The 27,543-nt window shown below is 34.2% G+C and overlaps 1 protein-coding gene and 1 pseudogene across 1 annotated transcript; both read left to right on the forward strand.

Moving 5' to 3' along the window:
- Window positions 1-3,284: 3,284 nt before the first annotated feature.
- LOC143916576 (transient receptor potential channel pyrexia-like) lies at window positions 3,285-7,657 on the forward strand. Its single transcript, XM_077437723.1, has 2 exons — window positions 3,285-3,442; window positions 3,595-7,657. The coding sequence occupies exon 2, from the start codon at window positions 3,632-3,634 to the stop codon at window positions 6,608-6,610; it is 2,979 nt and encodes a 992-aa protein (XP_077293849.1). The 5' UTR covers window positions 3,285-3,442; window positions 3,595-3,631; the 3' UTR covers window positions 6,611-7,657.
- A 2,374-nt stretch (window positions 7,658-10,031) lies between these two features.
- On the forward strand, window positions 10,032-12,403 carry LOC143917332 (transient receptor potential channel pyrexia-like; annotated as a pseudogene).
- The last annotated feature ends 15,140 nt before the right edge of the window (window positions 12,404-27,543 follow it).

Here is a 27,543-nt window from a genome sequence, read left to right on the forward strand (position 1 = left end):
TCCCGAAGATAGTGAGTCAAAGCATAGCATACCTTGTAAAAAGGCAGTGGGAAATAAATAGGGGTAATATCTATATTTCCTCATATAAAGGCATCTAAGAATATGTATATGTACACAAAAAAAACATTTTGTATGCAATATACGTATGTATGTATATATGTAGGTACAAAATCCTGTTTAAGCAGATGGAAAGTCGAGAAATTTTAAGTAAGTAAGGTGGAACACAAACTAGTGATGATGTCTATTACTAACTACTTCATCGTAAATAGCAAGCATTTTAATAACAGGTAAAAATTTAATATGTGTAAAGTGTAATATATAATATAATATGTACAACTCAGTCCCTTAAATTTTCAAGTACTCTTCATACAAGATATTTTTTTTTAATACTTCAATACATATTAAAATAGTTTAAGGATATTTGAAATTTCCTAATACACCTCGGTTAATGTTAGAATACGTCATAAGAAGGATTTTTGTTCATGTTTCATAAATAAAAGTGCTTTCAACAAATTTTAACAATGGCGAAATTTCACAACTATCTTTGTACGTTTAATATTCGTAGTTTAAAATGTATATGTAAATTATTATTAATATTTCTTGTGTTTCCGTCTGGTGCGTACACGAATAAATTCAAAAATTAAATAAAAATCAAACATTTATCAAATCAAATGTTCCTGGCTTTCCATTGCAAATTGATCCTCTGTTTTGTCCGCGACTTAATACGAATTTGCTTTCTTCAGTTGGCAGACGTCGCATTTCAAGTAATGGTTGGAGTTGGCGGACTTGTATATCACGTTTCAAGTGATCGTTAGAGATCAAACAACGTCTTTTCAAAGCCGTGTCGTCAAAAACCAACTGATTATCGTGGTTACCAACAAACACATTTCCTTGACTACATAGTAGTGCTTCATACTTTCGCGTCGATGAAATCGTAATTTCAAATATTATTATTAAGAGGTTTTTTCCCGTTTTTTTTCCCAGTAATCTTCCCGGACATGCATACAACAAATTCTGAAAGTTCCATTGTAATCGGTTCAGTGGCTTAGGAGCCTATTCGAGACAGACAGACAAACATTCAATTTTATATATATATATATATATATATATATATATATATATATATATATATATATATATATATATATATATATATGTATAGATATATGTAGATTTCGCATTTCAAACTTTTCCACTTTTTTAAAATGTTTCTATTGTTTTTTTTATGTCAAAATTGACTCGCAATAAAAAAACAATTGCATTTAAACCTAAAAACTTACAGGATACCGCAAACATTTACATTTTGCTTGCTAAATACGCAGCGGAGTAAATATTTCATAATCGAAAATGACCAGAACTATCCACAGTGGATTGCATCAGTTTTGTAAGTCAATGGTTGAAGTTATTTTTATCAGGGTTGAATGTCAAAACAAAGATGTAATTCCAGTAGGACGAGATCAATCACCATACAGCTCAATGAAACGAGTACATAGAACTTTTAAGGAAAATTTTTGGCAATCGAATAATATCGCGAATTTAATTGGGTGTATGTGTGAATGAATTACCACATTCCAACAGATGAAGACCAAAACGAAGAGAATCGAGCGTTCGAACCTGAAACCCTTACAAAAGTGATGAATCCAGAATGAGATTGATAAATTGGCAGTAATTTTTCTAAGATTATTCGTAAGAAGCTATTAAAATTAGACAGTTTTATAGAGTATTTTTCTTTCAACTATTGGAAAAATGCAACATATTTAATTACACTCTTATAATGCAAGGATTAAATGTTGGTCAATTGATATGGTAACCAAGTCACCATATTCCATTTAAGCAAGACTTACATATGTCAGGCATCGGCAACCTATGACCCGCGGGTCATCAAGTGGATCATTTGACAATTTCTAAGTGACCCACTTGAGTTAACAAGTTGGGGCTAGAGTGGTTTTTTCATATATTAAGTACCAAAAATATATTTTATTTAAGAATATGCGTCAGGTAAAAAATAATTTGTTATTTAAAGGCAATAAGATCCTAAAAGGTTAATAAGATCCTAAACAAAATAGCAACATGATCTGCATTAACACACAGTCGATTCAAACATGTTTTACAAGAAATAGAATCTAAATATGGAGATTTGCTGTTACGTGCCGAAATACGATGGCAAAGTTCTACCAACGAAATCTACTACAAATATTTACTAACGAAATCGACAAAAATGATCTCGAACTCAATGATAGACAATTTTTTTAAGACCTATGCTTTTATTAAATAATGAACCATTATAATGAATTCAAATAACTACACAATTTTGAAAATGTACGAGAAATGGAAAAGTTTTTGTATCTATAACATTTATCTAATTATTCACCAAAATACTTTTCGAAACGAAAATTCCCACTGATCCGAAACACCTTCTTAATATTCACATTTTGGTTGATTTTGACCCCCAAAAAGGTTGCCGACACCTACTATATACATAAGTGTTATGCTAATTCTCGCTTACGGTTTAAAGACTGTAAATAACTTAGTGAGGCAACACAAATTAAGAAAGAATATCATCGAAGATACGTATGCATGAGTGCAAAATTTCAAGAAAATCGGCTTGGTAGAAGTAGGTTGCAAATTGATTTGACCCAGAGAAATAGAAATGACAACCTAACGAATATAACAATGAAATAGTCAAAGTTATACCATAAAAACGTAAGTAAACATATTCACAATTTATTTTAAAAACAAACATCGATCTAAGGAAAATTATTTACCTATGTAGATGTTTTAAATCCTTGCGTTTCATATGCATAAAATGTAATGAATTATTGAATTTTTAATATTTGGGTACCTACTACTGGAAATTTTGTTTGTATTTTCTATTTGAATGTTTGAGCTTGAGTCTGATGCAATCGTAATTCCATGTATTTATGTACATATGATGTATCAATGTTTTTATTAGGCAGCTTTCTCTCATTTTATTCAACTAAACCGTGTAGAATGGAATCCTGGAGCTAGTACATGCACGCTTACTATAATGTTAAGCCTGCAATTAATAATCCCAAAACTCCTTATATTAGGTCAAACTGATTATTATTTATGTGCGCATGTCAGCATGAGTGTGTTATAAATGAATCACTGGTTTTTTTATTGTTATTTTGTACAAAAAAATTATCGTAATTTCCGAAAAAATCGGGTATGTTGATCTCGACCTGTTCTAAAGTAAACACTAGACTGGTATGTGCCAAGGTCATTATCAAAAGGAGCTGTGAGCCGCACATCCTTAGACCATCATCAGTCTGATGGCAGCCGAGCACCAGTTAGCACCTCCGACACACTGACCAAAGCAATGACGCACAACAGACGCTATGCATAACCCAACTGTACTTCAAAACACTTGCGTAGCTTAATTCACAGAAGATGATTCAAGACGTCTTGTAATTAATTCACGGTAAGTTTTATTAAAGCAAATTTTAGTGTTATTTGATTGTGTCGGCATTGTGCAACTCTTGTTCACCTTCACCTTCACGAGGCAAATATCGTTGAAAAATACCAAATTGAAATTTCGCCTAATTCTATGCGCCATTTTGTGTTTTTTTACAGTGAAAAAACTATTTTGAAAGCCAAGCTAACTATCAAGATGGATAATTTAGCGTGTGAGGAGTCGGGAGTTGTCCCGAAAGTCCTGAAAAGAAGTCGCATCAATAGTAACCCAGATTCAAGAACTGTCAGCTTCAATTCTGGAGAGTTTCCCAATTCCGCCGTCGTTGAAGAGTTACATGTAGTTAATAACAAGCGAAAGACCATCAGTTCTTCTAGTATATTTCGGAGGAAAGATTCAAAAGTGAACCTCTTCGATAAAATGCCATCGTCTGAGAGTTCCGAATACATGGTCGTCGGCTCTTCACCTCCAGCTGAAAGTGCTCCAAACATGTTCGACAACTACGAAGAATCATCGACGGAGTTGAGTGTTCAAGTATGCTCGGAAACGATCCGACAGGATCTAATGGAGCAAGCTCGACAAGCTTCAATTCGCACATCCCTTTTGGAGGATTTGACATCGGCGACATTTACATCGGACGACGCTTTTAAGACTTTCGAGAATGCGCCTTTAATTGAAAAGAATCTCTGTTTCCTCTGGGCCATTTTTCATAAACGGTGGGATTTGTCAGAGGCGATGCTGCGAGCTGGTGCCGACATTCACTTTAGTGACGTTGAAGGATTGTCGGCAGTGCATATCAGCTCGTTTGTAGGCTGTTTGGCGTGTACCAATTTCTTGATATCCAAAGGTGCTGATGTTAATATGGTGACAAAATGCTTCAGTCCTCTTCATTGCGCCGCTTTCGGGAACCAACCTGAGATAGCTAAACTTTTGATTAACAACGGCGCTTTAGTTTCGTTACAAAAGAAGACCAAATGCGAAGAGTCGATACTACACTGCGCTGTTAGATCGAACGCTGCGGAGTGCTTGCAGATCTTCATTGCAGAGAACGTCGACGTTAATTCGATCGAACCTAGTGGTACCAATCCAATACACTTAGCTGCCGAGTTGGGAATGACGAGATGTTTGGAGATATTGCTGAAGAGCAAGAACTTAAAGGTGAACACTTGGACTAGGATCGGGGATAAGGAGTTGACAGCTTTGCATCTCGCCGCCGACGACGGCAACTTGGAATGTGTGGATTTATTGTTGAAAAATGGTGCGGATGCTAAATTGAAAAATCACAGAGGACTTACTGCTTTACACCTAGCCGCGAAATGCTCCAGTCAGGAGTGTGTTGATTCCTTGCTGAAGAACGGAAACGCTGATCCTAATGCAGAAGATTATAATAAACGCACCCCTTTACACGCCGCCATACGAAAATCAGAGGCAGCTTTTGATATAATCGAGACATTGATCAGTTGGGGTGCAAACGTTAATCAAAAAGATGAGTATGGCTTCACTCCTTTGCATTTGGCCTCCTTGGACGGTCTGTCACGATGTGTAGAGACATTGATCTACCACGGAGCTGACGTCACTACAAAGGCTAAAAAGGGAAATTGCGTTTTGAATGTGATAACTAGGAAAACTCCTGCTTCAATAGAGATGATCTATAATAAGTTGGACGACGCTATATCATTGCATAACATACACCACTCGGCAAACCGTGAAATTGAAATGGAATTGGATTTCAGATATATACTGCAGAATTTTCACCCTCGCGAAATGGCCTTTCTTAATACGTTTGTTGAAGAAAGTCAAAAGGAAATATTGTTACATCCGCTCTGTTCTGCTTTCTTGCACATCAAATGGCAGAAGATTCGGAAGTATTTCATAGCGAAACTACTTTTGAATTTTATATTCGTGGTTTTATTGTCATTGTATGTGCTGGTTGCCCTAGCCAACAATTGCTACAACGACGAGCAAATGATATTGGTCAACAATACACAGATAGATAGTGTCAATAACACCGGTAACCAAACCAGATACCTGTGCAAGGATAAGGTTATCTTGGGCAACATGTTTCAGGACAATCGGTTCATCATCAAGATGCTGTGGGGGTTTCTTGCGACGATAACTATCTTCGAAATATTCCGGAAACTATCTGGCATAGCGGGATATCGTACAGTGAAACAATACTTTAGCCAGTTGGACAATTTAATAGAGTGGTTCGTCATTATAAGTGTGCTTTTGGTATCGTGTGTGTTCACAGAGAGAACATACGAATGGCAGAATCATGTAGGAGCTTTCGCCGTGTTGGCGGGATGGACTAACCTCATGATGATGATTGGGCAGTTGCCAGTTTTCGGATCATACGTTGCCATGTATCGAAAGGTTCAAAAGGAGTTTGCTAAACTGTTCCTAGCTTATTCGTGCATATTGATTGGATTCACCGTCTGCTTTTGCGTTATATTCCCATCTACGTCATCGTTCGCCAATCCTATCATAGGCTTCATCACAGTCCTCGCTATGATGATAGGAGAATTAGCCACGGATGTACTAGATCCCGAGGGCGAAAACTCTTCGCCATTTCTGCTAGAGTTTTCAGCACAAATTACATTCGTTTTATTCGTCATGTTCGTCACTATCGTCATGATGAATCTTCTCGTTGGTATTGCCGTCCATGATATACAAGGATTGATGAAATCAGCTGAATTATCAACGCTTGTACGACAAACAAAATTGATATCACACATGGAACTGGCACTCTTCAATAAGTATTTGCCTCATTTTTTGTCAAAATTACTTCATTGGTCCGCGCTCGTCTCTCCACGTGCTTATAGGGTAGTTTTAAGTGTCAAACCGTTAAACCCAAGTGAAAAACGTTTACCGAAAGACATAATGGAGGCAGCTTATGACATTGCTAAAACCAAGAAACCTCATGGCCATACGATATCGTCAAAGGGATCGTCTGTGACACAGTCCTTCAAAAAATTCGACAACAATAACAAACTGGCCAACTATGAGAACCCTTACAACAATATGTTTGTGGCTTTACAAATGAAAGTAGACCAAGGAAACGATAAAATAGAAATGCTGTCGAGCGAACTCAGGGAATTAAAAGATCTCATCAAAATGAAAAATGTAATGTTGCAAACGACGCTCTCAAATAATGTAAAGAACGATTCAAAACATTAATCGAATTCCTAAAATCTTGGAATATTAATAAATTTTAGTCTGATATATATAACTCATAAAATTGGAATTGGATTTATTGTAAAATTTATGTGATTATTTGGCGGTCACTTTCCATTATTTAAATGTTTAGTAAATTCATGTCCAATTTTATTTAAAAAATAGTCAATTTGAAGATTTCACAAGACTTTATTGTTGCTGATTATTTGTATTGAAAATAACCCTTGTAAGGCTAGTTTATAAAACTATATTTTAACTATACATATACACAAAAACTTTTATTATTTGCTATTGTAATAATTAGAGTACGGATAGCCAAGGAGCCGCTCATTGTTAAATTGTTGTAAATGCTTTGTAAAAAAGGTTCGGCAAACCTTAAACAATGCATTTACAACATTTGAACAATGAACGGCACCTTGGTTATCCGGGCTTTAGTAATCATATATCATAGGTTAACAATATATTTTGTCACTAGTCTATTAACCGTTGACATTTAAATGATATCATGTTGTTCCCGATGAAATATCATTGCATAGGTTAGGCATATTAAGTTTGATACGCACGCGGTCGTATTTTTTTCAAATACCTTTTAAATATATTTAATTTAATATTTACATATATTTATTTGTTTAATATTAAGAAAAAATGGTAAAAACTCCCTACCTACCTATATATAAACAAGATAAAACACCAATAGAAAAATTAATTAATCAAATTTTCAATATATAGCGTCGTTTATTAGCCTAGAGGAAACATTGGTAGCAAACAGTATATATAGAAGTTTTTTTTTTTGTTATTATATTCGTATAGTTTGTTGGCAGTGTTTAGCTATGACGTACATATGTATTTCGAATCGAAACAACTATTATAGTACGGCGAGCGTTATCTCAGACAGAGACACAGAATAGCGATATTATATATGTATATGATATATTTTTAAGATTTAAGTTTTATATACATGTATATTTTCTATGATATGCTCGTATGTATGTATTTTGTTCTTTTGTTGTAAAATTATGTTGTTTATTTTTAAAATGTTTCATTTTTTAGAAATAAAAAAAAATAACAAAAAAATGGAAATATTTTATTTTTATTACTTCCCAACCTTTCATAGTATAGTTCTCAAAAATGAATATAAGTATGTTGTAGTACAAAATTTAAAAAATATTTTCCAATTTTATTTGCAAAATGAAAAAGAATTATTTTTAAATTTTATACTAAATAGCTAGTTCTCCTTAAGAAGTTTCATAGATATGTACATATGGAGATGGTTCATAAAATGCGTTTAAGTATGTACATATTTTTTAATTTATTCAATTTATGCACAACTTTTACACGTATTTATCATGTGTATTGTATTTTTTCAGCCGGTTTACTGACTAGGGACTATCGTTTGAAAAAAAGGAAGAAGCCTGGACAAAAGGTAGCCAGAAAGAAGTTCACATGGAAGAAACGTTAAACGAAACATCGCATTTGAACACATAATTTCTTAGTTGTATCACATTTACTCAAAATAGAGAGGAGAGGTTAGGTTTTCAACTGGTAAAGTGAGTTGGAAAGTCACATTTTTGTTTTGAAAAATTCTTAGAGTTATCATAATACGGTACTCATTGCCTTTATTCGTAATACCTAGCAAATATTAAGGCAATATTGGATTCTAAAACATGCGTAAAAACATTAAAGCTGTCAAAACTCAACTTTTAAATAGCAACTGGCGCACATTGTTGAAAGTGTATTAATGCTTTTAGATACATATATAATTTACTAATTGAATTGTCTTGAATCGAATATGAATGACCTAAAACATATTTCAATTGAATATATTACATATAGAAACGCAAACGAATGATGATGTCAATTGTCATAGTGAACACATAAGTACATATGTACATAGGTTTAAATAAGCAACCTACATACATAAGTATATGGTACAAGCCTTGTATTCCATTCTAGCTATTTCCACTACTTTATCGTAAATAGCAAGCATTTTAATAACGGGTAAAAACGTAATATGTGTAAAGTGTAATATATAATATAATATGTATAACTAGGGTTGTCAACTGTTATGGTCACTAAAAGAGAACATTTTACAAAAATTGGTTATTTTTAACAATTTTCTTTATAATTGTGCCGGTTATTATTAAAGTGGAATAAGTCATTTAAGCCTTAAGGTACCAAAAATACCATTATTTTACAAGTTAATCGTAAATTTCCACCAGTACAGGAAATATTATACCTATAAGGCTTATGTAATCATAATGTACACGGTGCAGTAACTAGGATTTTCAAACATTCCCTCTTCGTAACAATATTAGGGTTGAAGCCAAAATTGAAATTGAATCGTCAATCACTTATCAAAAAGCATTTCGATGAACTTAGTCAAGATACACGATTTCAGGATCCATTAAAAGAATTTATAACCACTAAGCGCAACCTTAGTGTCAATGAAGGTTCGTATCACATTATTTATTTAATTTAACAAAATAGTCGTGTTTGCCTATGAGAAGTCCAGTGGTGTCACCCCAATTTTGGAACAACGGGTTTCCAAATTTTTTTATGTATATATACGTTTTTTCTCATCCAAGGCATGACATACATATGTACATACATACATACATAACAGTTCATTAAATTTTCAAGGTTTGTATAATTTTTGACAAAAATTAAATGAATTTTTAGATTAAATAACGGGTTTCCGGAAACATTTTATTTTTAACAATGGGTTTCCGGAAACCCATGGAAACCATTAGGATGACACCACTGGAGAAGTCCAGAAAAAAAGTTTTTCTATGTAAAAATGTATGAATTATTAATTTGAAAAGTTATTTTGCTGTAAGGAAATAATATGAATATATGGGGGGGTCCTTAAAATATTTTGCGGGGGGACGCCTGGAATTCACGCTACGCCACTGTGTCAACCTGTTCTGAAGTCAACAATAGACTGGTATGTGCCAAGGTCATTATCAAAAGCAGCTGTGAACCGCACATCCTTTCCAGCTTTCACAGACCATCATCAGTATGATGGTAGCCGAGCACCAGTTGGCACCTCCGACACACTGACCAAAGCAATAACGCACAACAGACACTATCCATAACCCAACTATACAGAAGATACTTAAAGACACAGAAGATAATTAAAGACGTTTTATAATAAATGAATTCAGGGTAAGTTTTAATAAAGCAAATTTTAGTGTTCTTTGGTTGTGTAGGCTTTGTGCAACTCTTGTTCACCTTCACCTTCACGAGGCAAATATCGTTGAAAAATACCAAATTGAAATTCCGCCTAATTCTATGCGCCATTTTGTGTTTTTTTACAGTGAAAAAACTATTTTGAAAGCCAAGCTAACAATCAAGATGGATAATTTAGCGTGTGAGGAGCCGGGAGTTGTCCCGAAAGTCCTGAAAAGAAGTCGCATATCATATCTGCTCGTTTGTAGGCTGTTTGGCGTGTACCAATTTCTTGATATCCAAAGGTGCTGATGTTAATATGGTGACAAAATGCTTCAGTCCTCTTCATTGCGCTGCTTTCGGGAACCAACCTGAGATAGCTAAACTTTTGATTAACAACGGCGCTTTAGTTTCGTTACAAAATAAGACCAAATGCGAAGAATCGATACTACACTGCGCTGTTAGATCGAACGCCGCGGAGTGCTTGCAGATCTTCATTGCAGAGGACGTCGACGTTAATTCGATCGAACATAGTGGTACCAATCCAATACACTTAGCTGCCGAGTTGGGAATGACGAGATGTCTGGAGATATTACTGAAAAGTAAGAACGCGGACGTGAACAAACGGACTAGGATTGGAGATAAGGAGTCGACGGCCTTGCACCTCGCAGCTGATGATGGCAACTTGGAATGTGTGGATTTATTGTTGAGAAATGGCGCTGATGCCAGCTTGAAAAATCACAGAGGATTTACTGCTTTACACTACGCCGCAGGGTGCTCTAGTCTGGAGTGTGTGGAATCCTTATTGAAGAACGGAAACGCGGACCCCAATGCAGAAGATTACAGTAAGCGCACTCCTTTACATGCCGCCATTCGCATATCAGAGACAACTTTCGATATAATCGAGACTTTGATCAGTTGTGGTGCAAAAGTTAATAAAAAAGATGAGGATGGTTATTACATTTGGCTTCCTTGGGCGGTCAGTCGCGATGTGTAGAGATATTGATCTACCACGGAGCTGACGTCACTACACAGCCAAAAAAAGGGAAATGCACATTGAATGTGATAGCTAGGAAAACTCCAGCTTCCATAAAGATGATATATAATAAGTTGGACGACGCTTTATCATTGCATAACATTCAAAACTCGCTAAATCGCGAAATTGAAATGGAATTAGATTTCAGATATATACTACAGGATTTTATATACCACCCTCACGAGATGACCTTTCTTAATACGTTTGCCGAAGAAAGTCAAAAAGAAATATTGTTACATCCGCTCTGTTCTGCTTTCTTGCAGAACAGAGCGGATGGCAGAAGATTCGAAAGTATTTCATAGCGAAACTACTTTTGAATTTTATATTCGTGGTTTTATTGTCATTGTATGTGCTGGTCGCCCTAGCCAACAATTGCTACAACGACGAGCAAATGATATTGGTCAACAATACACAGATGGATAGTGTCAATAGCACCGGTAACCAAACCAGACACCTGTGCAAGGATAAGGTCAACATGTTTCAGGACAATCGGTTTATCAGCAAGATGCTTTGGGGATTTCTTGCCACGATAACTATCTTCGAAATATTCCGGAAACTATCCGGCATAGCGGGATATCGTACAGTGAAACAATACTTTAGCCAGTTGGACAATTTAATAGAGTGGTTCGTCATTATAATTATAAGTGTGCTTTTGGTATCGTGTGTGTTCACAGAGAGAACATACGAATGGCAGAATCATGTAGGAGCTTTCGCCGTGTTGGCGGGATGGACTAACCTCATGATGATGATTGGGCAGTTGCCAGTTTTCGGATCATACGTTGCCATGTATCGAAAGGTTCAAAAGGAGTTTGCTAAACTGTTCCTAGCTTATTCGTGCATATTGATTGGATTCACCGTCTGCTTCTGCGTTATATTCCCATCTACGTCATCGTTCGCCAATCCTATCATAGGCTTCATCACAGTCCTCGCTATGATGATAGGAGAATTAGCCACGGATGTACTAGATCCCGAGGGCGAAAACTCTTCGCCATTTCTGCTAGAGTTTTCAGCACAAATTACATTCGTTTTATTTGTCATGTTCGTCACTATCGTCATGATGAATCTTCTCGTTGGTATTGCCGTCCACGATATACAAGGATTGATGAAATCAGCTGAATTATCAACGCTTGTACGACAGACAAAATTGATATCACACATGGAACTGGCACTCTTCAATAAATATCTGCCTCAGTTTTTGTCAAAATTACTTTATTGCTCCGCACTCGTCTCTCCATGTCCTTATTATAGGGTAGTTTTAAGTGTCAAACCGTTAAACCCAGGTGAAAAACGTTTACCGAAAGACATAATGGAGGCAGCTTATGACATTGCTAAAACCAAGAAACCTCATGGCCATACGATATCGTCAAAGGAATCGTCTGTGACAGTCTTTCAAAAAATTCGACAACAATAACAAACTGGCCAACTATGAGAACCCTTACAACAATATGTTTGTGGCTTTACAAATGAAAGTAGATCAAGGAAACGAGAACATAGAAATGCTGTCGAACAAACTCGGGGAATTAAAAGATTTCATCGAAATGAAACATGCAATGATGCAAACGTTGTTTTTAAATAATGTGAAGAACGATTAAAAAAAATCATCGATTTGCTGACAAGTCCGAATATTAAAAAATTTCAGTCTTATATGTTTATTAGTAATATTTTTGATCTTATTTTTACAGTTTTGGTTTTTGAAGTCTTGCACAGAGAATCAGAGATAGATATGAATCGTTCTAAACGGTTACACAAAATATTTTTGAACAAATGTGGTTTTACCAGGCTTTCAAGTTTGTGTTACGATATGTTATACATATATGTACATATGTAGGTATATGTATGCATATACATATATGTATATATGAGCATGTTCTAATATTGTTTATTTTTTGTGTTTATTTTGTGGTCTCATTGCAATTTTTAAATATTTTGTAAATTTAAGTACAATTATATTTATAGGTACTTACTGTATACTGAAAAATAGTCAATTCGGAGATTTTGAGTAGCTGAATATTTTTATTGTTATTGATATTAGTAATACTAGTTAGTGAAATTTTATTTTAATTACGTACATACATATATACTTATTTTTTGTAGGTATACATACAACTTTTATTAACAACTAATGGTAATGATATATCACATATTAACATTATATTATGTTTCTAGTCTATCGTCAGTTGACATTTAACGGGTGGTTTATGATACGTGTGTACATAAGTACATATGTTCATACATACTATGTTTAAATGTATATATTATTCACCGAAATCGTTTTTATTCATTTATTTTATTTCTATTATTCACATATTGTTTGATTAAAGGAAATTATTTGATAATTATATTTTTTTAAATTCTTTTACGGAATGATCCTATTATACATATGTATGTATATACGAGTACATACTTGTATGTACTTCATGTCTTTGAAGTTTTTTTAGTTTTTTTATTTATTTTTTATATACATATGTTTATATAAATGTGTTTGTAGGATTAGTGTAGACATTATAGTGTATTTTATTCTTCTTTGTTACTTACAATTATGCTTTTAATTTTTAAAAATATTTTTTATGTGTATAATGATTTTTTTAAAATGCAAATAAAAAAATTCGGATGTGACCAACCCATGACTTTATCTATGAATTTGAGTAATATGAGAAGGTCACAAAACAAAATTCGATATTGAACCGTACAGACACATACCGGCAGCATTATGAAATACTAATAGTATTTAATAACTAATTTATTGTATTTAATAATAGTATTTAATAGTAACTAATAACAGCATTTTTGATACAAATTGAGCGCAAATGTACGGAAACTTGCACAAGACAAAAGTTCTACTTCCGGTTGACAGATTTTGTTAAATTTTTTTTTATTACTTAAAATCACTATCAGTATACAATAAATATCAAGAAAATTAAAATAATTTAAAAGGTCAAAATAAAATACTACTTCCGGTTTAAAAAATACTGACCAAAACGTTATCAACTCTAAGTTAGTACATAAAGAATACTAATATAATGTTTCAGATCGATATGTTCAGGGGTGTGGACTGAGTAGTGGCGACAAGATTTTTGACCTTTCTAAGAGGAAAAAATCCCACTTCCGGTTTATAAAATTTAATCATTTTTTTTTATTTTCATCACATTAATACAAGAATTACAATTGAATTTTTCCATAAGAATTTCAGCAACCAATACTAAGTTTCAGTTCGATAGGACTAACGGTGTTCAAAAAATCCCCAAAATTGAAAATCCCCACAGACACACACACATGTTTTCTAGATCATGAAAACATAATCAGTGAGTTTGAATCAGTCAAAATCTCGAGTTCGAATTTTCGCATGATCTCAAAACTTCATCTATTGTTACTACGTACATACATAACATAGATAAAGTAAAAAAAAATAATAAAAGAAAGAAATATTATATTTTTTATCCTTTTTATATGTAGCTCCATTCTCAAAAAAATAAAAAAAACAACAAATTTACCACAATAGCTATCACAAATTAACTTTTACAATTAATGATACGACGGAATCACGAAAAAATGATTTTCTGAAGATACCGCTTCTTAGAGGTCATATAAAAACAGAAATCCAAGGACCGCAGCCCAACAATTAAGGTACCCTGACTAATACCACATACCACATATGAACATATATACAACTACGGCTCAGTTATACCCAAGATTAATCATATTACACATTTGATAACAAGAAAGCAATGAAAGATTTCTTTACGAGGTTTTTTTTGTCATAATTTTTGCTAATCGAATTACCTTAAATATTATATAATCAGTTTAAATCCCAAAAATAATAAATTACTGTATACACATTACGTCGTTAATTAGAGTTGTGCATAGTATTTTATCTGCAGTATTTTATTATGCATAAATAGTTTTATCTTTTATCTCTGGCGTTTGTGTGTTTGTTTAAGAGATTTTTGAAAATTTGATTGTCTTGACATTATCTCATGCGTCAAGTGTAGAATGATACGTTTGAAAAATAACATCAATGCCCTTTGGTGACTGTGAGCCAATTTGGACCTTACGCTTCTGACCTCGCATTACCTTCGACGGTCAAAGCCAATCTGGTCAGAAACAAATTACATATACGATTTATTATGCACGATCATTTTTTATTTCATTGAAATTTCGGTTGAATTATATCCAAAAATACATCGAAAAGTCAAAATTTGATATTTAAGAATGTGTTATGTTTCTCGCTTTGAATTATATACTACATATTCATATAGCATCTAATGCAGAGTTATTACAGAAAGTTTAACAATTCTTCTTCTTATATACATATGTAGGTATGTATTTGGCTATGTAGTCAGAATGTCAGTTAAGATTTCCTAATGATCAATAGTTTCGTTATTTTTTTTTTAAAAACATATATTTTATAATATTCAACTTATAAAATTGAATGATAGTAAGTAGTACTTACTACCAATCAATTTTATAACTAAGTAAATCCACTTCGAAAATGACGTTAGTCAAAATAAATTTTTTGTCCGAAAAAAGTTTCTCTTAGTTGTAGACAAATGTCGTAGCCAGATAGACACCCTACGAGGTACTTATCTACAGATAAATCTCTATATTTGTTGATCTAAAGAACAGAACAAAACCGGGAAAGATAGAAAGTATAAAAATAATGGATGCCAAGTTGAACAAGAGGCGACGTTGAAGATATTGAAATGGAAATGAGTAAGTTGTGTATTTAAAAAAACAAACGAGAGATGCATACCTAACCTTTTTATATATCCATCTAACAATGACAAAGGACTCAATCAAAATAAAATATCAACATTAAAAATAAATACACACATACATACATACATATTGTTACGTACACCGCCGAGTAGTTGCAATCGGCTAAACAATGGCCGCATATTGGTCCCTTCTCAGATGTGACCGATACCGTGGTACCGTGGGACCGAATGTCGTGGGAATACATATCCGAGTACGTGACCATAACAATAGGTAAACAAATCAGATGTCGAAGATGTCCTGAGAGACCTGCCCCTTATAAGGCGGTACTTAGGCGATATCAAGACATTCTGGACGGAGTACTGCCAGTGCGTGTATCTCCTTAATCACCAATAAATGACCATAACAATAGGTAAACAAATCAGATGTCGAAGATGTCCTGAGAGACCTGCCCCTTATAAGGCGGTACTTAGGCGATATCGAGACATTCTGGACGGAGTACTGCCAGTGCGTGTATCTCCTTAATCGCCAATAAATGCTGTGACACGACTTTGGCCTTTTACTTGGATCCTCCACCCACCCCTACGCAACAATATATTCATAAATACATATGTATATGCATGTATTCGACGTTATTTTGAGGTTTTCGACTCGTCAGTTACATAATTAAACTCTCGGGTATATTACTATATGTAGGGATGTGCTGTTAAATTGATTAACTTGAAAGTATGAAAAAATACATTATTTAAAAATATATATATGTGATTAATTATTCATAACCTCTAATAGAGTCGCTAGCTTAGTAGATGGTCACCAATCGACTGACTTATTTATAAATCAGTGTAAGTTTTTCAGCAACCAACCAGGTTTATTCGTCTTTCTATATTTATTTGCAAACTCTTGTTGTTAGCAATCCTGATTTTTTCAAGATTATGTATAAATTTTACATATTGTTGCATTTATTCGCACCTACTGTTAAAATATACGTATCGTTTACATGTTGGATCGAGCCAGCTTCAGCACATCCCTGGGTATATGTATATATATGTATGTATGTACTACATATGGAAATTACATTCGTGCGATACCCAACATAATCACAAACTGGTTGTGGTGCAGCGACCAGATCACTTATCATCAAGCTTTACGATTCAGGGTCGCTGTTTCAAACAAAAACATAGACGGAAATCTCTGACCGACAATCTCAGATTGGTTTAATCGCAATGATTCATTGCAAAAGTGTAATTAAACGTGGTGAAAGTTATAGCAGATGCTGTTATATTACTCTCGCACACGTTTGTTCCCACATCTAGCACGTTCTGCTTAGTATTACGTTTTCGTTTTTCATTCTCTGGGTTTTCCCAAGTTCGACAGCCACAACTTGCATAAATGTACAATGTATGTATGTATATTGTGCATACAAGTTTTTTTACACACGCGAAATCATAATGGGTACGAAAAAGGTTGTAAGATTTCACTTTCATCCGACAAGATCCGGATTCAACGTTCGAAGCAAATTATCCCCACTTTTCATTACTGGAATTCGAGCTGTTGTAGGCTTTTTTTCATTTTCTTTTTTTTTTTTGCATTTTAAGTCCAACAATTCAAAAGTATGTATTATGTATTATTTGACCACGCGTTTTTATATAAAAGTAATTTTAAATATAAGGTCACAGCGACTGTTTCAAATGGAAAAAATGGAATTTTCATTTGAAATTTCCGCAATAAAAAAACTTGTTGTGTGTGTATGAACGAGGTTGATTCAAGATGTGCGACCAACATTTGCATTGCTATCACTTTGTATCATTCGTACATATTGCGCACATCCATGGGTTTTTCGTAGATTGGTTGCTATGATAATTTTTTTGGGATCGGGGTTTAGACGGTATAAAAAAAGTGGAATGGTCAGTTTGAGTCATTGGGTTTTTTCGTTTGAATCAGGGTTGTGAATTTGGAGTTGGAGTCGTGGAGTCTTAGATTTACCGGAATTGTAGTCGAAGTCGATTAGTGCAATTCTGATTTCGCATTTAAATCGCATATATCCTATACCATTTAACCGATTGCGTTGCAATGCCACTCATTCCCGTTTTCCGTTTCCGTTCCCGTTTTTGGGCGATTTTTTTTATAGAAACCATCGCGGACATAATAACTCATGCTAGAACTAACTCAGAAATTATTTTTAAATTGTACATTTATATTTTTATATGACAAACTTTTTCTAAATTCACACATACATATTTTTTATTTATTTTTTTTATTTTATTAATTGAAAAATCAACAGACAGGATGTACATAGATATGTATAAAAAAACAAATAGTAAATAAATAATATATGTAACATCCGAGTCCAATAATAGATTTTTACAAAAATGAAAAAGATAAATATAAGGAAAACAAATTAAAAAGTAAAGAATAAAGGCATGACAAAATATGTAGAACATTGCATAATTAAACTATAGTATTAAAATATTTGGAAAAGGTTATAAAATAGAATATAAGAAGAAATTGAAATTAACAAATATAAAACAAATGAAAAAGGTAAATACAAAATAAACAAATGAAAAGGAAAAGAATGAAAGCTATAATATGATTAAATAGCACATTACATAACTAAACTAAAGTATAAAAATATTGGAAATATTGGAAAAATAGAATAGGAGAAGAAATGAATCAATCGGTCAAGATTCTCTTGATGTTAGACCTGAATTGATGTAGGGAAATACCAAATAGATCAACCTCATTCAGCTCTCCGTTAAACATACGATAAACGCGCTGCAGATATTTTATGAAATGCTTATGAAAATTTGCGCATTTACATTTTTTTTTATATATATGTATGTACCAAAAATGGGGAAACAAATCCAATTCGACATTTTTGAAATCGGATTCTGAGTTACGTTTTTTTAACGGGTTCCCGGAAAGATGCACTAAATTGCACTGAATAATAGCGCAGTTTAGAGAAGTCCTAATTTTCAAAGGCGCTCAAAAAGAACTTACGCCATACAATTTCACAAAAAAAGGCTAGCGCCCTCGGATAACATACAAATACCCCTTGACGCTTTTTTTGTGGAATTTTATTGCGTAAGTTCTTGTTGAGCGTTGAGCATCTTTGAAAGTTTGGATGTTTCGAAAGTGCAACTATCTCGAGTGCATATTTCCGGTCACCTTCTTAACGATTCCACAGCCCTGCCCTGGTTTGAATCTTATAAATTAGTATGGATGTATGGAGAAGGGGTATTAGTACGATCCGAAAATACGAAATATTGTTGTGCATATCCTTATGCAACTAACAATTTTTATGCAAGTTGTAAGCGTGTATAATTTTCCTCAATTACATAAAGGTCATAAAGGATGCATACTTCAACTTTTCACAATACCGGTTCATGTATTCATGTACATACATATTTAGTTGAATATCTTTTGATGTTATCATGTTCGGATTTTTGGAATCGTATTAAAATTGATTTTGTTGATTTTTATTTCTTATAACACATTAATTTTTAATCTTTTATGATTGAGTATGATTTTTTGAGATGGTCATTTTTTCAAGGCCTTTGTGAGTGTCAAAAGGCCTTGGGAACTACTTTGAAGGACACGAAGTAGATCATTTGTGATTAAATCTCTAAAAAAATGAATGAAAAAATGTCTGAATCTCAACTACGTAATTACAGTTTAATATAGACACAAACACAAAATAATAGTTTATATTATTTTGTGATATCACTTCCCCGCTTTCCCAACTTTTTCGGTGTATTTCGCCGCCGAGTTTGTATGTAGGTATACAAAATACAAATACCGAAATGTTTTACATAGTGAAATACTTATTTTACGAGATTTTTATGATGAACCTTTTTTTTGCACTCTAACTTTGTAATTTGCCCTGTTTCCTGGAAAATAGACCCAAAACGCCCTGTTTTCTGGAAAAAGCACGCTTCCGGTCCTATCTCTATTCATAACAGTACCACCATTCACGGTTGACGGACTATTGGCCGAATGGACACTTGGTAGTCGGACATTAGGCCGACGGACGCTTGGCCGAAGAACATTCGATTGACGGACATTAGGTAGACGAACATTAGGTCGACGGACATTTGGCTTAACGGACACTTGACCAAACAGACATTGCAGCCGAGAGACATTGGACCGACGAATATTTGGCCGGATGAAATTTTTAATTGTTGAGGTGATTTCTGAATAATTTATTTGTTTTCAGTGAGTCTTGAGTAATTTCGAAACACAATCGATCAAATGACCGTTCGGCTAAAAGTCCGTCGGCTTAATGTCCGTTCGGCCAAGTGTACATTCGGCTTTCACGCCATTCACTGGATGAAAGACTTTTTAACAAATTCATTCTTAATTGCAAGACTCGTCCATCTGAACTACGTTAGATCCTTTATCACGTGGGTCCTTTCACACTCTCGAGCATTTATCTTGTCCACCTTTCATCTACATATTATTCTTGTTATACATCATCTCGTCCATTACCAATTCAATCTCTTCATTCACTCCTCTCTGTCATATGTACATCTCACTCATATAATACATACCTATACCTATATTTGTAGTACTGCAGTCAGAGAAATGTTATATTAATAGAAGTGGCTTTAGGCGTCATATTGTTGTCAAGTGACGATTGTCCACAGACATTCCTAAATAATTTTAGCATCAGTCGTATTTGATGCTTGGTGCTCGACGTATGTCCGATAAAAACTTCTCTGTGTGTTTATATTACTCGCAAGATGGGCAAGCGTCGTTAAAAATTGCACAATGCATTCAAAAACACACAATAAACAACATGGGATACATTTTTATAAGTAAATTGATCCGATTGCATTCCGTGCGTTGCAGCGTATCTATAGAAACGTACCGGGAAATATTGACAACAATTATTTATTCGTAAGGGCCCTTCTATTATTATTACATTTCTCTGACTGCAGTACCCCAACCGGACCGGTTTTTGTGTGAAGAAAATAATTAAGCCACCACTGATTGTGACATTGTTGTTGCAAATAAGCGATATATACAATTTTATTCTAATGCGTTTCAAAACTGGTTGATTTGCAGGAATTTTTTAATGCAAATTTGAGCATCGCGTCGACCTCACGGTATCGCGTCACGCGTATCATTTGACGTATTACGCATTGAGAAATCGCAAAAAACGAGTGATTTCCCCCCCTCTATTTTAAATCAACTCAATTACAGTATGCAATTAAAGAAGCGGTGTAAGATGGATGGATTCGCGTGTCGAAGGTCTTCCATTAAATTATCCGAGATGGCAGAGAATTGGCAAGCGAGAGCAGCCAAGCGGTCGAATCGCTCATCGAGAACTAGTCCGTTAAAAATGTTAATCAAATCACATCATCGCATCGGGGCTTTGAACTTGGTTTGGTCAATTTGCGTTTCGTCTGTACGCTTGGCTCGTTTGGAGACATCAACGAGAGCTCTTTCCGGTCGACTTAGCTCACTTCCGCCACTTCGGCCAGAGGTCAACCGAACGCGTTTGAAATGTGTCGCCAGAGGTGATTCCATCGATCCACTTTCCGGGTTCAGGGTCTGATGGCGGTTTTCCCCCTGTAATTCAAATTTTAGATTCGTCATTTTGGGTTCAGTGATCGGCTCACGTGTTGGCGTCTTTTAATTTTTTTTTATTACGAGGAAAAATCTACGCTACAATAGTTTTTATATCAGAAATATCTAATAGGCGTTTGGTATTCAGTTCCTACTTGGAGCTGTTTATTTTCTTTCGTTGAGTAATGTTTTCTAGTTTCCGCTGCTGGAAACTTGTTTTGCCTTTTGGGTAATACTAGTTTCTGGGTCAATGGGTTTGATTGGATCGAAATTTTCTTCATTATTATTTTATTACTTGCCGAAAATTGTTTTTAATTTAATACAGGTCAGGCGAAGGATGAGTTGTATAGGAAAGTTAAATTTAAAATTAGCAAGGATTCCAGAAGGGCATGATCTTTAGGGCAATTGGATTATTAGACACAATGCGATCGCCCAAAAGACTATTTTTGCCATGAAAATCACGAATACGGAATATTTAGCACTCGAGTTCTCGTTAGTATGGTGGACTTTTAGGCTACCAGATTTTCCGTTATAGAGATTTTAATGGGCGAGTGCTTTGTGACCAATAATCACCGAACCGACCATTAATATTATTCATAAAAATTTCGAATTTTAAGACCAAAATCAGTTGACAGATGCATAACCTCTTCTAGCGGGTATGGCTCTCGGTGTGCTAAAATGCTTGAAATTACTAAAACCCTCGCAATTATGCAATTTTTTTTTAGAGATTTTAGTGACTTTTGGGCGAGCGCTTTGTGACCAATAATCACCGAAACGATCTTTAGATTAGCCGTGCGAAGAAAGTGAGTGGGCGTCAAAATCATTAAAATTAAATACGGATTTTAAACGAAATATTAAGAGGGCTGGACACCAGCGCCTTGTCCATACAAACGTATTACACTTCTTCCTTCCTCAATTATGGCACTAGAGAAATTATTTTTTAATATGCTATGAATATCTACCATAGGCATGTTTATATCTTTTTATTTTTTTGATTAGTTATTTTTTATAGGAGCTAGGAGCCACCAAACATTTATAAAATCGCCTCGTTTTTACACCCACGAAAAAAGTCCAGCGTGATAATATAACGGTTGATTTTTAAAAAAAATACGAAGACACAAACATATTTTTCTCATACCGATGATGAATTTTTTTTTAAATTTCGTTCCAGTTTCGGAGGAGAAAGCTGGAGAATACGAAACCTCGATTTTGTCGATTTAAAATAGGTATTATCTGGTCGAGGCGCAACTGTCGCATACACTCAATATATACATACCTACATTAACTCAATATATATATCGAAGAAAGTTTCGGGTATCCAGCCCTCTTAAATAATTTATTTATTTATTTATTTTATTTAATTTATTATTTTAAAATAATAACAACAATAAAATGACCAGTGTGACCTAACAGGTTGCCCCAAAGCGTCACACCGGTCTTAATGATTGCCCCGAGCGCCATTTTCCGTTTGCTACGCCACTGTATGTACATTAGCCAGCAGTATGGCTCGGTGGTTGCGTTTATGTTTAGCATCGAGAGATTACTGGGTTCGATCCCGTGCTAATCTTTAATACCGCTGGTTAGACTTGGATATTTGTGACTCATGTATTTATGTAAAATAAAAAATAAATATAAAGTGGCAATAGTTGGCTATAGTGTTGATTTAGGGTGAGCTGTTATGGCACTATGGATAAGTTTGTTCCAAGTGTACATATGTAAGTGCTAAAGGTAAAAAAATCTTTCAACTTATGGCCGACCATAAGGGCGAAAACACACAGTGGTGAATGTGTCACGTGGTTTTTTTTTTTTTGGATACTTTTAAACATGTTAAAAAATGAGCCGTTTTCATACACAGATTCATTGAACGCCCGGCACGCCCCGCCCCAAAATGATCCTCTGGACCTTTTTTGGTAAAATTGTATGCTTGTATTTATCCTTGCTTGACAGTGATCGACAACGGTTTATCCCGTATTTGAAGAAACATAGGAGACCACCTACAGCTAGGAGCCATGCACACGATGTGCCGTTCACCGCTGTGTATTTTCGCCCTAACTTAGAACCCAGACAGACTTGGAGCCCGGGATCGAAAGACTCACATAGAAAACCAACCGGGTAACGTCATGTGAATAGTATGTTTGTCCGCTATGCAATTCCGATATGTTTGAAAGATGGTATTGACTGATGTGTGACTATGTATGTACATATGTATATACAGACATATACTATATGCCGAGGAACAAGGACTATCTCCTTGCAACCGTTTGTTATTGTACAATTGTTAAGTCGAATCAAATTCAAGGAATCCTCATTGCGAAATTCAAGGAATTGCTGTACTTGAATCCTCAATCGCGTGTCATTTCATACAACACAATAGCCATGACAAACGCCAGTCACTTGCGAAACATTTCAATATAATTATCGGATTGTATACATATAATTATTGCATAAGCCTATGAAAACGGTATCTATTATGGTATACCCACTTAAAACCTACTTTTATGTATTTTGGTGATAGAGCTGAGTATTACTGATGTAGGCAGGATCTTTTTAACATAACTGTTTCCCATTGTGCGGTATTCATTTGTGATTCATCGAGGTGTGGCCTTAGAATTGTACGAAACTACAAACATGCATTCATATATGGTACATTGATTCACATTGCTCACTTTAGTGATCGCGTTCGAGATCTATCTCCATGATTCTCTAATCGGTTCCCCTTTGTTTACAATGGCGTAGTCCCAAGTTCACAATTGCATAGCGCCAATTCTGAAAATGCCAAAGCAATGCAACCGCAATGTATTTATGTTATGTATAATATACATATACCACATTATGATAACACGGTTTAGTTACCCAGGCTTTCTTTCATGACGACACTCGTTACTAATCAGCTGCCGTTTGCGGTTTTTCTCGCTAACGTTTTCCATCATTTTGTGCTCAAAAATACTATTTACAACTATTTTACCTCATTTTGGTCAGATTAGGTAATAGCCATTGTGATGGAACAATTTGTTTTTTCCACTATTTGTCTAACGAATCCACTTTTTATTATATGGTTTAAATTAACTAGACATTTCTGCTGGTGGAGCTCAAATCTATTGCAATTAATTTTGGGGACAATTCAAATGCGCATTTATCGTAAGCATTTCATAAAATTTGTGTAAATTAATAAAAACCTTTTAAAAATATAAATCTATAATTTAAAAATAATTTCTTATATATTAAAATAAACAATAATAGAAAAAAATTATAATATATATATACATACATGTATAAATATCAATGTTTGTCTGTTTGTGTGTCACGTATGCGTTCCTATACCATTCAACCGATTTCGATGAAACTTACATCAGTTATTGTGTGTATGTTCGCGATAGTTTCTGTAAAAAAAATTCGCCTAAAAACGGGAATGAGTGGTATTGTAACGTAATAATTTCAAATGTTTTCGCGTCGCCACCTGCGTTGTAAGGGTAAAATAAACAAACAATTGAATAATTTCAAATGTGTTCGCCGCCGGCGTTTTTCCGCTTCTAAATGCTGGATAAGTCAGATTACCACGACTTTAATTCGGGAACGGGAAAAACGGGAACGGGAACGAGGAATTGCATGCGTTATTGTGGCATTGCAACGCATGCCGGGTTCAGATAGTTAGATTATAAAATAAAAGAACACATTAAAAAGTCTTATGTTTCTTTGATATATAGTATTTGTACATTTAAAAAAATAAAATAAGCAATAATACTAAAATCTTAATGAATAAATAAAAAATACTTGAATCATTTGAAAAATTACAAAATCTACTGTTTTAATTTTATCAGAATTTTAATACCAAATGCGGGCATTTGATAAGCTACTACAACAGCAAATATATAAAGCAACCAAAAATGAATGAAATGCGCATTAATGCTGAGCATTAAAGATCTCGCATACAGGATCGGTAACGTCTCAACCGGCAACCGTTCAAGTTGGCCCACTCTGTATGATAGGTCTTAATAACTTGCGAGTTAATAATTTGTGAATTATCCTGCAGATTTGTTGTAGTTCAAATCATGGGAGTTTTTCGATTCTACCTATAATAGGGCTGGACCCCAGCGCCTTGTGCATACAAACGTATTAGACTTCTCCCTTCCTCAATTATGGCACTAGAGCAATTATTTTTTAATATGCTGAGGATATCCACCATAGGGATGTTTCTATTTTTTTTATTTTTTTTTTTGGTTAATTGATTTTTGAATTTTTGATTAATCAAAAAAATAAAAAAAATGAAACATGCCTATGGTGGATATAAATATCATATTAAAAAATAATTTCACTAGTGCCATAATTGAGGAAGGGAGAAGTCTAATACGTTTGTATGGACAAGGCGCTGGCGTCCAGCCCTCTTAACTGCGCACTTTTTAATAGTTAAATGATCGAAACATATTTTTTACTTCATACTACAAATAAAATATTGCTCAATGTAATATTTTTTAATTAACAGAAATATATTTATGAAATGCGCAATTTCTTTTATTATAATGCGCGAATGATTCGTTCTAAGGAGCAGGGTTACTTTTTTTTAAATGTACCGCATCCATTAATTTTTGACCAAATTGCCTTGAAATTTTGGAGACATGCGGGTTTCATATGACAATTCCATATTTGAATCGACCCACCCTCAAAAGAGTCTTTGAACCATCAGCGAGAGTTAATAAAAGTTGTTTACTTGGTTACCATATCAGTTGTGTAATTAACAATCAGAATTTGTATTATGAAAACGTATGTGAATGACCAATGTGGCTATTTAAATGTGACTACTAATTACATTATAATTATTATCATTACTTCTTTTCTGGCATGAGGTGTGGTATGAGTAAGTGTTACTTTTGAGGTAATTTGTTCTAATAGTGTGCTTCAAATCACAGTGTTTTAATTTAGCAAAGTGCTATAGTTCAATTCCAGTCTAGGTCCAGGTCCCAGTTGACCCATGTTCAGATGCCAGTCGCACACGTACCGCTGTGACATTATTCTCGTCTATTTATACCGAGCGTCCTGCTAAATTGCATTTTCTTTCGACACTGATTGCCGATCGAGCGTTATGCCTTAATATTTTGATGAGTGAGCCGGTTCAGCTGGCGACGCTCGTACAAATGCTAGCTACGTCGCGTCGTCTTCGACCTCATCATCACTCCCCCATGGAGTTTTTTCGTTTGAAATTCTACTCTCATGCTAAAATACTGTCGATACTCTATTAGTGTGTTTGATATCTCTGAGATTAGATGATGATTAATCGGATTAATCTATTGGTTTATTGCGCGGAAAAATCTTTCCGCGAGTCGTATTATAGTTTAAGTCAACGTACCACAATCCTCGAATTGTACCCGCATGCGATTATTATAAAAAGTGCAAAAATTTGCACCCGCATTGTATCTACATATGTTTTAGTACATTTTTCCGCAATTGCTAAATGCGTCCATCGCACATTTCAATATTAAACATTTTTCATATTTCTGCTAATAATATTTAATGGTCTAAATCAAATCAGATGTCTTGCTTTTGACGTAAGCCGCTTTTAATTTTGACGTCATTTATTTTCATATGTGAGAATTTTACTCTTCGTAATTTTAGACGTGCTGATTTAATATTGGCTCGATGAATGTTAATATTTTATCCAAGCACGTGAATTTAATTTTTATTTGTTTCACAGGAGAAGTATATATAAGTCAAATTTAGTGACTTCAAAAATAAACATATTTGCTATTTTAATACTAGAGCAAATATCAGGAATTTAATAACGATCATAAAAACAATCGCAATGTTGAATACCAACTTAAATACCTGGTAATGCTGCAATCGTTTTGCTCTAACATTTTTCCCGTAGAATGCGCATAATTAAGTAAAATGCAATAGCATAAATAAAAACATTACAAATAGATTAAGCTCAGATTAAATCAGGTGTCACAAGTGGTGAGATGTAATATTTTTGTCATAATAAAATATCATCTCGAGACTATTTTCATAAATCAACTTGGTGATGTAAAGACATACTTAAGAACTATGATAAAAATATCAAGGCTGTAAGTATTTGGGGAAAAACAAAAAATAGATCCGGAATTCACATCATTATCAGACGAAATGAAATACATAGTATCTCTCTCTGATATGTTCTGTTTCATTCTCCTATATACAAAAATTGTACAAATTCAATCAAATTCTGAGGAAAATTCCCAACAAATGAATACAAATGGCCAAATAATTAATTTTTTTGTACTTTTGTTTTCATATTATTAAAGTTGCTTTTCTTTATAATTCAATTATAATAAATTACTTTACAGAACTACATATGTATATGTAATATGTATGTAGAATAATCAAATATTAGAATATGGTATCTATTAAAAAGTAATATCTAATGAGGACTGGATCAGTCTACATAGTAATAAGAAGTATTAAACTTCCGGAAAAGCGCAAA

Source organism: Arctopsyche grandis, chromosome 9, assembly GCF_051622035.1.
Source record: "Arctopsyche grandis isolate Sample6627 chromosome 9, ASM5162203v2, whole genome shotgun sequence".
Classification (NCBI taxonomy): domain Eukaryota; kingdom Metazoa; phylum Arthropoda; class Insecta; order Trichoptera; family Hydropsychidae; genus Arctopsyche; species Arctopsyche grandis.